Source organism: Pseudophryne corroboree, chromosome 12 (assembly GCF_028390025.1).
Source record: "Pseudophryne corroboree isolate aPseCor3 chromosome 12, aPseCor3.hap2, whole genome shotgun sequence".
NCBI lineage: Eukaryota > Metazoa > Chordata > Amphibia > Anura > Myobatrachidae > Pseudophryne > Pseudophryne corroboree.
Genome location: NC_086455.1, coordinates 73,462,549 through 73,475,202, shown reverse-complemented (window position 1 = coordinate 73,475,202; position 12,654 = coordinate 73,462,549). Strand labels below are relative to the sequence as shown.

Here is a 12,654-nt window from a genome sequence, read left to right as displayed (position 1 = left end):
ATTTTCTCTATCGTCCTAGTGGATGCTGGGGTTCCTGAAAGGACCATGGGGATAATACCAAAGCTCCCAAACGGGCGGGAGAGTGCGGATGACTCTGCAGCACCGAATGAGAGAACTCCAGGTCCTCCTTAGCCAGGGTATCAAATTTGTAGGATTTTACAAACGTGTTTGCCCCTGACTAAATAGCCGCTCGGCAAAGTTGTAAAGCCGAGACCCCTCGGGCAGCCGCCCAAGATGAGCCCACCTTCCTTGTGGAATGGGCATTTACATATTTTGGCTGTGGCAGGCCTGCCACAGAATGTGCAAGCTGAATTGTATTACACATCCAACTAGCAAAAGTCTGCTTAAAAGCAAGAGCACCAAGTTTGTTGGGTGCATACAGGATAACAGCAAGTCAGTTTTCCTGACTCCAGCCGTCCTGGAACCTATATTTTCAGGGCCCTGACCACATCTAGCAACTTGGAGTCCTCCAAGTCCCTAGTAGGCGCAAGACACCACAATAAGCTGGTTCAGGTGAAACACTGACACCACCTTAGGGAGAGAACTGGGGACGAGTCCGCAGCTCTGCCCTGTCCGAATGGACAAACAGATATGGGCTTTTTTGAGAAAAAAACCACCAATTTGACATTCGCCTGGTCCAGGCCAGGTCCAAGAGCATGTTCACTTTTCATGTGAGATGCTTCAAATCCACAGATTTGACTGGTTTTAAACCAATGTGTTTTGAGGAATCCCAGAACTACGTTGAGATCCCACAGTGCCACTGGAGGCACAAAAGGGGGTTGTATATGCAATACTCCCTTGACAAACTTCTGGACTTCAGGAACTGAAGCCACTTCTTTCTGGAAGAAAAATCGACATGGCCGAAATTTGAACCTTAATGGACCCCAATTTGAGGTCCATAGACACTCCTGTTTGCAAGAAATGCAGGAATCGACCGAGTTGAAATTTCTTCGTGGGGCCTTCCTGGCCTCACACCACGCAACATATTTTCGCCACATGTGGTGATAATGTTGTGCGGTCACCTCCTTTCTGGCTTTGACCAGGGTAGGAATGACCTCTTCCTGAATGCCTTTTCCCTTAGGATCCGGCGTTCCACCGCCATGCCGTCAAACGCAGCTGCGGTAAGTCTTGGAACAGACATGGTACTTGCTGAAACAAGTCCCTTCTTAGCGGCAGAGGCCATAAGTCCTCTGTGAGCATCTCTTGAAGTTCCGGGTACCAAGTCCTTCTTGGCCAATCCGGAGCCATGAGTATAGTTCTTACTCCTCTACGTCTTATAATTCTCAGTACCTTAGGTATGAAAAGCAGAGGATGGAACACATACACCGACTGGTACACCCACGGTGTTACCAGAACGTCCACAGCTATTGCCTGAGGGTCTCTTAACCTGGCGCAATACCTGTCCCGTTTTTTGTTCAGACGGGACGCCATCATGTCCACCTTTGGTAATTCCCAACGGTTTACAATTATGTGGAAAACTTCCATGAAGTTCCCACTCTGCCGGGTGGAGGTCGTGCCTACTGAGGAAGTCTGCTTCCCAGTTTCCATTCCTGGAATGAAACACTGCTGACAGTGCTATCACATGATTTTCCGCCCAGCGAAAAGTCCTTGCAGTTTTTGCCACTGCCCTCCTGCTTCTTGTGCCGCCCTGTCTATTTACGTGGGCGACTGCCGTGATGTTTTATCCCACTGGATCAATACCGGCTGACCTTGAAGCAGAGGTCTTGCTAAGCTTAGAGCATTATAAATTTACCCTTAGCTATATTTATGGGGAGAAAAATCTCCAGACTTGATCACACTCCCTGGAAATTTTTTCCTTGTGTGACTGCTCCCCAGCCTCTCGGGCTGGCCTCCGTGGTCACCAACATCCAAAACTGAATGCCGAATCTGCGGCCCTCTAGAAGATGAGCACTCTGTAACCACCACAGGAGAGACACCCTTGTCCTTGGATATAGGGTTATCTGCTGATGCATCTGAAGATGCGATCCGGACCATTTGTCCAGCAGATCCCACTGAAAAGTTCTTGCATGAAATCTGCCGACTGGAATTGCTTCGAAGGAAGTCACCATTTTTTTTACCATGGCCCTTGTGCAATGATGCACTGATTTTAGGAGGTTCCTGACTAGCTCGGATAACTCCCTGGCTTTCTCTTCCGGGAGAAACACCTTTTTCTGGACTGTGTCCAGAATCATCCCTAAGCACAGGAGACTTGTTGTCGGGATCAGCTGCGATTTTGGAATCTTTAGAATCCACCCCTGCTGTTGTAACAGTATCCGAGATAGTGCTACTCCGACCTCCAACTGTTCCCTGGACTTTGCCCTTATCAGGAGATCGTCCAAGTAAGGGATAATTAAGACGCCTTTTCTTCGAAGAAGAACCATCATTTCGGCCATTACCTTGGTAAAGACCCGGGGTGCCGTAGACAATCCAAACGGCAGCGTCTGAAACTGATAGTGACAGTTCTGTACCACGAACCTGAGGTACCCTTAGTGATAAGGGCAAATTTGGGACATGGAGGTAAGCATCCCTGATGTCTCGGGACACCAGATAATCCCCTTCTTCCCGGTTCGTTATCACTGCTCTGAGTGACTCCATCTTGATTTGAACCTTTGTAAGTGTTCAAATTTTTTTAGATTTAGAATAGGTCTCACCTAGCCTTCTGGCTTCAGTACCACAATATAGTGTGGAATAATACCCCTTTTCGTGTTGTAGGAGGGGTAATTTAATTATCACCTGCTGGGAATACAGCTCGTGAATTTTTTCCCATACTGCCTCCTTGTCGGAGGGAGACCTTGGTAAAGCAGCCTTCAGGAGCCTGCGCAGGGGAAACGTCTCGACATTCCAAACTGTACCCCTGGGATACTACTTGTAGGATCCAGGAGTCCTGTACGGTCTCAGCGTCATGCTGAGAGCTTGTCAGAAGGGTTGGAACGCTTCTGTTCCTGGGAATGGGCTGCCTGCTGCAGTCTTCTTCCCTTTCCTCTATCCCTGGGCAGATATGACTCTTATAGGGACGAAAGGACTGAAGCTGAAAAGACGGTGTCTTTTTCTGCAGAGATGTGACTCAGGGTAAAAACGGTGGATTTTCCAGCAGTTGCCGTGGCCACCAGGTCCGATGGACCGACCCCAAATAACTCCTCTTCCTTTATACGGCAATACACCTTTGTGCCGTTTGGAATCTGCATCACCTGACCACTGTCGTGTCCATAAACATCTTCTGGCAGATATGGACATCGCACTTACTCTTGATGCCAGAGTGCAAATATCCCTCTGTGCATCTCGCATATATAGAAATACATCCTTTAAATGCTCTATAGTCAATAAAATACTGTCCCTGTCAAGGGTATCAATATTTTTAGTCAGGGAATCCGACCAAGCCACCCCAGCTCTGCACATCCAGGCTGAGGCGATCGCTGGTCGCAGTATAACACCAGTATGTGTGTATATACTTTTTATGATATTTTTCCAGCCTCCTGTCAGCTGGCTCCTTGAGGACGGCCCTATCTATAGACGGTACCGCCACTTGTTCTGATAAGCGTGTGAGCGCCTTATCCACCCTAAGGGGTGTTTTCCAACGCGCCCTAACTTCTGGCGGGAAAGGGTATACCGCCCATATTTTCTATCGGGGGGAACCCACGCATCATCACACACTTCATTTAATTTATCTGATTCAGGAAAAACTACGGTAGTTTTTTCACATCCCACATAATACCCTCTTTTGTGGTACTTGTAGTATCAGAATATGTAACACCTCCTTCATTGCCCTTAACGTGTGGCCCTAATAAGGAATACGTTTGTTTATTCACCGTCGACACTGGATTCAGTGTCCCTGTCTGTGTCTGTGTCGACCGACTAAAGTAAACGGGCGTTTTAAAACCCCTTACGGTGTTTTTGAGACGTCTGGACCGGTACTAATTGTTTGTCGGCCGTCTCATGTCGTCAACCGACCTTGGCGCGTGTTGACATTATCACGTAATTCCCTAAATAAGCCATCCATTCCGGTGTCGACTCCCTAGAGAGTGACATCACCATTACAGGCAATTGCTCCGCCTCCTCACCAACATCGTCCTCATACATGTCGACACACACGTACCGACACAGCACACACACAGGGAATGCTCTGATAGAGGACAGGACCTACTAGCCCTTGGAGAGACAGAGGGAGAGTTTGCCAGCACACACCAAAAACGCTATAATTATATAGGGACAACCTTATATAAGTGTTTTCCCTTATAGCATCTTTTTTATATATTTCTAACGCCAAATTAGTGCCCCCCCTCTCTGTTTTAACTCTGTTTCTGTAGTGCAGTGCAGGGGAGAGCCTGGGAGCCTTTCCTCCAGCCTTTCTGTGAGGGAAAATGGCGCTGTGTGCTGAGGAGATAGGCCCCGCCCCTTTTTCGGCGGCCTCGTCTCCCGCTCTTAACGGATTCTGGCAGGGGTTAAATATCTCCATATAGCCCCCGGAGGCTATATGTGAGGTATTTTTAGCCAAAAAAGGTTTTCATTTGCCTCCCAGGGCGCCCCCCTCCCAGCGCCCTGCACCCTCAGTGACTGCCGTGTGAAGTGTGCTGAGAGGAAAATGGCGCACAGCTGCAGTGCTGTGCGCTACCTTAAGAAGACTGAGGAGTCTTCTGCCGCCGATTCTGGACCTCTTCTCGTTTCAGCATCTGCAAGGGGGCCGGCGGCGAGGCTCCGGTGACCATCCAGGCTGTACCTGTGATCGTCCCTCTGGAGCTAATGTCCAGTAGCCAAGAAGCCAATCCATCCTGCACGCAGGTGAGTTCACTTCTTCTCCCCTAAGTCCCTCGTTGCAGTGATCCTGTTGCCAGCAGGACTCACTGTAAAATAAAAAACCTAAGCTAAACTTTTCTAAGCAGCTCTTTAGGAGAGCCACCTAGATTGCACCCTTCTCGGCCGGGCACAAAAATCTAACTGAGGCTTGGAGGAGGGTCATAGGGGGAGGAGCCAGTGCACACCACCTGATCCTAAAGCTTTACTTTTTGTGCCCCGTCTCCTGCGGAGCCGCTATTCCCCATGGTCCTTTCAGGAACCCCAGCATCCACTAGGACGATAGAGAAAGACCCAAAGAAACAGTAGATAGAAATTTAGTGCTGTATAACCCGTACTCTGTAGAGTGGGATACAGGAGGGAGACTCGCCCCACTTCCAGGATCGATCAATACGTTAGCAACCGCTGAGTGGATCCAGACGCTACTAGTGTACACTGCCGCTCCGGTAATTTTTAGTGGACACAGACGCTCAGTGAACATTAGCGCATGCAGACGCTCATGTCTGCGACCCAGTCTCTTAGCGGTAAACCTTAGTGTATACAGACGCAGCGGCCTATGCTGCGACAGAGACCCCTCGTGGAAGCGCCTGAGACGAAAGTGAGGCAATCAGTTCATGGAAAACTCACGGAAACTGGTCATGAACTGGGGGGGGGGGGGGGGGGTAAGACCGTCTTACTCCCCCCCCCCCCCCCAGGAGACCGTCTGACTCCCCACTGCTGACATCAACCCTAGGGATCGCAGCCTCAAACTGATCCTGGTGCCTTATGATCCCTAAAGCCTAGCGCTGGAGCATCTGTGGTGGCGGCGCGCCAGCTACTGTTTGGTAGTCTCCTCCCAAAACAGTGCGGCTGTGTACGAATTCCCCTTCTAAGCGGAACAGATGCCTTACCTTCTCCCCGTGCTCCGGCCACAGCCTGGTAACGTCTGCTGTACCTGCTAGTAACATCCGACACAGATGCCCATCGAGACAGCACTTGTACCGTGGGTAAGCGTTGTTGTGACCTGGCGGAGAGTTGGAGCAACTCTTTCCAATATGCGTGTAAGACGCCGTTAGGAAAGATCACTCAGAAAACATAGTAAGACTATACAAATAAATCAAATAAAGCTTAGGGCTGCCAAACACAGCAGCCCTGTGACCATGGTCCAGCTCCTGCCGCACCAAACAAAAAAACTGATTTGACCGAGTCGGTGGGCGGGGTTATATGGACGAGCCCGTTGCATCCTGGGAGGCCAGAAAGCTTGTGATCGTTTGGTGCCAATCCGCTGTCGCTCCATCATATCCCAATGTTATCCTGTGGATAACCTGTGGACCCTGCCGGAGAAATTACCAGCACACCAAGCCTAAGACTCAGGAAAACTGCAGGCTGTAACTTTATACTGTGACTCAGTGCAACACCTGTGTTTTTTTTTTCCTTATGACGACTATTTACAAGTATAATAGTTGCTCTACCAGTGGTGGCCAACCAGTGGCTCTTGAGCCGCATGCGGCTCTTTCTTAATTCAAATGTGGTTCCCAACACTCTATAGCATGTGACCACAACAGATACAAAAACCCGCTGCACTCTAGCCAGACACACAGCAGCACTACAAACTGAAAACTGAAGGAGCCAGATACTAGAGGTGAGACACCCACTGGAAAACAGAGGACATATAAGGGGCTGCTGCAATGGCACGAATACACGAGGGTGGGCTAGTTTGACACAAGGCGGAGCTGGCTGGAGTGACATAGGAGGGTGGTAGCAGGAGTGACACATGGGAGAGCTGGCTGAGGTGACACAGCAGGGTCCTGGCAGTAGTGACACATGGGAGAGTTGGCTGAGGTGACACAGGGGGGTGCTGGCAAGTGACTCACGGGGAGCTGGCTGGAGTGACATAGGAGGGTGTTAGCAGGAGTGACACATGGGGGAGCTGGCTGGAGTGACAGCAGAGTGTTGGCTGGAGTGACACATAGGGGAGCTTAAGTTTATTATGTGAATCTGGCTTTTTCAGTTATTTTATGTGAAAGTTGCTTTTTCAGTGGATCAGGTGTTAAAAATTTGTTTTATGTTGTTCTGGCTTTTTCAATATATTTTATACCAGGGATGTGGTCTAGCAGGCACAAGGCCACATTCCATTTTTGCATGTGTGCCTTCGGCTCGATGTCGGCTCTTTCACGTACCTAACAAGGTTTTTTGGCTCTTTGTCACTGACTAGTTGGCCACCCCTGCTCTACCCCTTTCTAACACCCCTATATGTATCTGGAGCGTTGGAGCTGTGTGCCTGCTGCTGGAAGCAAAGGAAGGCGCCAAGAAGCCACTGGACCCGCTCTGAGGTAGCTGCGCCCCCCTGCAATGGCACCGGAGCTATACACTTATTTATACTGGCAAATGTCTCCTTTTGGTGTAAATCATAATAAATACCTGTTTTTACAACCGCGTGCCAGTGTACACAAGGGGGTATAGCGGGTCCCCCCCAGGAGGGTCCGATATGTTGCCCATGCGTTTTTGCCGCACCAAGAACCGGGGGGACACCCCCTAGAGGAGCCCCCGGTTTCTGCTCACCACTGTCGCCACCTTCAGGCAATGTTAGGGGTGTGCAGCCTGTAGCGATTGTGACCGCAAAGGCACAGTGCCCTGCTGTACAACAACCTTTCACGGCGATGGTCCTGCAGCGAGGAAGCGGCTCTAACACCTCACAAGGCCTGTGACCCCCCCCCCCCTTGCAGATATTGAGACTTAATGAAAGTTGTATAGAGCTCAATTAGACAGCAATTTGGGGACAATATGGTTTAAGACCCTTTGTGAGGAGAGAAGAGGATTAGAAGTCATAATGTGTGGTTCTGTAAAGAAACACTTATAGCAGACTTTCACACACTACTACAGAAGCTAGCATGGTGTCTGAAATTGGAAACCGAACATTCAGCTGATTTGCACATGACCGATACTAAACAAAATGAGACAGTGCAGATATTTTAAAATAACTTACTCTTTCTGTAGCAACATTTGATTCTTGCTTAAACTTCTGAAGGGTACCCATCAACAGGCCAAATATACGCCGATTTCTAGAGAGGTAAGGTGGAAGAAAAAAAAAATACAAACCATCCAATATATTACAGTATAATATGTATCAGTCTAACGAAACAGACATGAAAAGTAATGGAATGCTTGCAAAAGGAATAATTTATTGTTACGATTACACTTAGACCATACAGTTTTAGGGTACCACAGATAATGCTAAAACAAATAAACGCAACTTTGTCAATGCTACAACTTGCAAAATCCATAAGGGGTCAGAATTACTTTGTTATTGTCCATTGTGATTCAAGTAAAAGGGAACCATGGTCTGTATGATAGTGTCTGGTATGTTCCTCTTATAACATAAGTCTTTATAAAGAGTGTTTAATAATTCTGAGCTATGCTGGCACAGTCATTTCTTAATCTGTTACACTGTACTTAAGGCATCAGCACTGGTGAAATCTGCATTCACCATCATGTCCGTATAGTGAGGTATTAAGAGACAACAAAAACTTGAGTTTAAAAAGATCCAGGGGTACACTGCTGCTGCCACTACCATCACCAACCCCCTCAGACAAATTTTATGGAAAAAATTGTTGACATTTTAATTCTACAGGGTTTTACCTCTGCTTTCCTTTTTCGTCCATGTTCTGATCTTGTATAAGATCTCGGCGTGTACGTTCCTTGGAGGTAGCAACCACTGAGGACTGCAACGCTGGCTATATGGTGTGGGGGGGGGGGAATAAAAAATAGCACATTGACTGAAAGTTTTATCTTAAATTTTAACACACTCCCATTTTTACCCACTACCAAAAAAAACAGACACAAAAAACAAACATACTTTTTTATCATCCTCCTCCTCAGCGTCGCTTTCCTGGCGTGACTCTCTCCTCGGCCGACGGTCCCCACTCAGCCTGAGAAAAAGTAATGGAGTTTACATAACGCTGCATCATGATTTTCATGACAGGTGGCCATCAGTAAATCTAAAGTCTGTCAAAAACCTCAAACTTCTTGATTAGACGGGGAAAAAAAAAAATGTTTCATATAAAAAATGCTCACTTATTCTCATTATATTTTGCTTTCCCTCAACACTGTATATAATAAAATGAAAAGTAGCTGCTCACAAGACTACAAAAACTACAAAATACTTTGAGAAAAAACAAACATTTCTTGCTAGTGAAGTTTAAAGGCTTTTTCATTTAGCAACTGAAGTAACGCTGAGCAGAACTAGATAAAAAGGCCAGTATTTTAGAAAACCAGGCTCCTTGGCAGCTATAGAGTGATGAAAAAGAATTAAATGGTCATATTCACTATAATTTCATTGGGGAATTTTACAGCCATAAGTTGAAAAGCTTTTATATTAGACTGTAGTATACCAAATGAATAGATTAGAACCTATACCCAATAATCATAAAAAGTCTTCACCTGCTCAATGCACCTTCAAAGTCCCGCTGTTTGGCTGGGGGTCCTCCTCCACTATCCGAGAGTCCACGCCTAAGGATGGAAATATAAGGTAAAGTGCTACCAGAACTGACATAACAAAAAGTTAAAACCTTAAAAATCAAGAGAATAAACATTACAGTAACAATTTCAACAGATTTAAAGTCTACTGTTAATACTGAATATAAAATCCACATACCGTAGCACAATGCCACCACGGCCTCTACCTCCAATTGCATTTGGACCTGTGATGGTCAGCCGTCTTGCTGGTGCAGGCCTGCAACACAAAACCAAATACATAATGAACCCCATAGCAACGTACAAAAACAAACAAAAAAAAAAAAAAAACAACAACTGATAACAAGACAATCATGTTTTTTTTTCTGTATTTACCATAGACTAGCACATAAGCGTCATGGGAAAAAAATACAAAGTTATTCAAAGAATTGCAACAAAATTATTTTTTTCAATGAGCTGCTCGAGCACCATCTTACTGGGCTCCATGGGTCCAATTACTAGCAAGGGGTGGGGTTCTTGTAACTATCTGAATGGCTGCTACAGTTTGACCTACGTGTGAAGGTGCTAATAGGGGACAGCATGCTGAAATAAACCAAAATTTGTCTGAATAAAATTTTTTTTTTTTTTACATTTCTGGCAAATGATCCTAAATAATATAAAGCTTTCGCTGCTCCTCACGTGTGTGAGTGTGTGTGTGAGTGTGTGAGTGTGTGAGTGAGTGAGTGAGTGAGTGAGTGTGAGTGAGTGATGGGGGGACGGGAATTACAGTTATGCTGTACCATCATTTTGACAGGCTGGTATCTAGTCACTTGATAAAAAAAAAAATGATCTGAATAAGGGCTCATGCCCAGACCACAGCAGCAAAGCAGTCTTTGCTAATAACAGAACCTTAGAAGAACCTTCTTAATGGTTCACAGCAGCATAATGTACCGAATGAGCATTCTCACATAACCCCATCATATAGCAAGCACAGACAGATCTCAGTGCTAAAGGAATGCCAAAATAAACGCAGCGTACTGTTTCATTAGATTAATCCACAGGTTCTCAAACTTGGTCCTCAGGACCCCACACAGTGCATGTTTTGCAGGTCTCCTTCACAGAATCACAAGTGACATAATTAGCTCCACCTGTGGAACTTTTAAAAATGTGTCAATGAGTAATTAATGCACCTGCTGGGTTACCTGCAAAACATGCACTGTGTGGGGTCCTGAGGACAGAGTTTGAGAACCACTGGATATTTAATAAGCAAGAGTAATGCCTAAAATGTGGTATGAGGGTAATTGTACATAATACCTATGCAAGTTGCTTTTTATTTAATATGGAACATATTCTCAAAAAAAATAAAAAATATATATATAAAAAAAAAAAAAAATAAGGAAACCACTGTGTAAGGTCTTTTATGGAAACTGAAGTGACTATTGCATATTCTAGCAACTAAGCTCGAGTGCTGCTTAAGGGGGGGTACATAAGGAGCAATTACTTAATTTCTAAGCAATCTTGACTAGATTGCTTAGAAATTAAGCAAACATTGCTCCATGTGAAGTGGTGCCGGCGACACCAATGCGCAGTCCCGCGCGTCGCTATCGCCGGCTCTAGATTGGGCAGGCATGCCTGCCCAATCTATTGAGATCGCTCACTTCACTGGGTGAAGTGAGCTTTTTTTCTTCCACCCCTCACTCGCTCACCACACATCTCTGGGATAAATCTACCCGTGTGTACGGGGCTTTACAAAGACCTTAATGCGATTAATGTGTCTTCTGCGATCCTTCAGATAAAGGGCCAGATTCAATTAGCTGCGGGCTAATTTGTCTGCCAGGGCTATTCACTTACCGCCTGCACTATGCACTTGGATTTCAAGACTGATGAGGATCAAGCAGAAATGTGCGGTAAAGTGTCTTTATCATGGGTACAGCAAACACTAACCTATTACTCTGGGTACTTATACCGGGACCCATGGGTTAACATGTCAGATTTTCCACACAAAGAAAAAAAAAAAAACACAACAACACACGGGACTGCAATTGAATAGCCTTAGTCGTTGAGACTGGCGGTTATGATGGATTCTCCCATTCACCACTCAACTCAGAATCCTCCATCTAAATACTGTGAGCTTCAGTGCTATAAACGGCTGTCTGTAACAAATGGGCAACAGCCCAGGAAAGCCATCAGCATGTAGTAGCCCTGTTACTCATGCTAAGAAAGCAGCACATCAGTGAAATATTCCCCGGCCTAGCTGGTAGTGCAGAGCTCTGCAGCCACTCACCAGAATATAACGGCAAGTTGATTTTGTCGTTATCGGCTTTAAATAGACTTCTATCAGAATTTAATATGAAGGCACAATACACAGACTTTCCTAGAACATACAGACTGCACAGATAGGGCTGTGTTAAGGAATTGCACTCTTGACATCAGTGCTGCAAGACAATGCCGACCATTAGTCCAACCGTCCACATTTACAAACCCACTTTGCAGTGACAGCATAACGTACACACCATCCGCAGCACACACGGGGGCAAATTTATTAAGCCTGGTGAAGTGATAAAGTGGAAGGTGATAACGCACCGGCCAATCAGTTTTAACTGCCATGTTACAGGCTGGGTTTGAAAAACGACAGTTAGGAGCTGACTGGCTGATGCGTTATCACCTTCCACTATCACTTCACCAGGCTTAATACATCTGCCTCACGGTCCTAGGCTGGCTGCAGCTTCATTAGGTTAGAATTGTTGGAGAAGCTGTTAATACAACGGGCTATAACGCACAGCAAACGAATGAATGAACGAACGCACTCCGAGCGGTCATATCCAAGCACTGCCTCTGAGGCGCACATGCAGCAGCTGGGCCAGGCTCCCGGTCTCATCCAGGCCGAGACTCTGCAGAGCAAAAACATGGGGGCCTCCCGCCTCACAAGACCATCCATACACCGTGCAGCCCGCGTCTGAGGGCCACGACCATGCGGCTCCTGTCTGCCCGCGGCCAGGGCCACGCCTCCGGGCCCACACGGGCCTCCTGCTCACCTGGTGTCGTTGGGGTCGCGCCCGGTCAGCTTCCGGATGTTTTCGTCCACGCTTTTCAGGCTCTCCTTCGCTTTTTCCAGCTGCTCCTGCAGGGTGCGCACGGCGACCGCCATCTTGTCCTCCCAACTCCGCCTGTCTCAGTCACTTCCGGGTTGTGCGCGTATAAATCGTAGGCGCGCCCGAGAGAGAAGGAAGTGTCGTCAGTGAGAACTTGACTTCTCCCGCCCCTTACAGTGCTAACCAATCCGGGGAGGGGCGTGGCAGAGACACCCGCCTACTAGCTGTCTGGGTCTGGATTGGAGCAAGAACAGCCACCACATGACCACACTGCCGAGAGCTTGGAATATTATGAATGTCTCTCAGACTCAGTCACTTCACAAGAGGTTTTAGTGCTACATGC

General features: G+C 46.9%; 1 protein-coding gene across 3 annotated transcripts in view; it reads right to left on the bottom strand.

Moving 5' to 3' along the window:
• The window catches only part of PNN (pinin, desmosome associated protein), a 37,454-nt gene extending 25,035 nt beyond the window's left edge, over window positions 1-12,419 (bottom strand). Inside the window, exons 1-6 of one of the 3 annotated variants that reach the window (XM_063947645.1) lie at window positions 12,255-12,419; window positions 9,422-9,499; window positions 9,208-9,276; window positions 8,624-8,696; window positions 8,407-8,501; window positions 7,754-7,829 (exon numbers count right to left, since the gene is read on the bottom strand). In XM_063947645.1, the coding sequence (XP_063803715.1) occupies window positions 7,754-7,829; window positions 8,407-8,501; window positions 8,624-8,696; window positions 9,208-9,276; window positions 9,422-9,499; window positions 12,255-12,367 (504 nt within the window). In that variant the 5' untranslated portion in view covers window positions 12,368-12,419. Of the gene's footprint in view, window positions 1-7,753; window positions 7,830-8,406; window positions 8,502-8,623; window positions 8,697-9,207; window positions 9,277-9,421; window positions 9,500-11,999; window positions 12,234-12,254 lie in introns of those variants that run through there. The other 2 variants (XM_063947643.1, XM_063947644.1) reach the window with 2 other exon arrangements.
• Window positions 12,420-12,654: the final 235 nt, after the last annotated feature.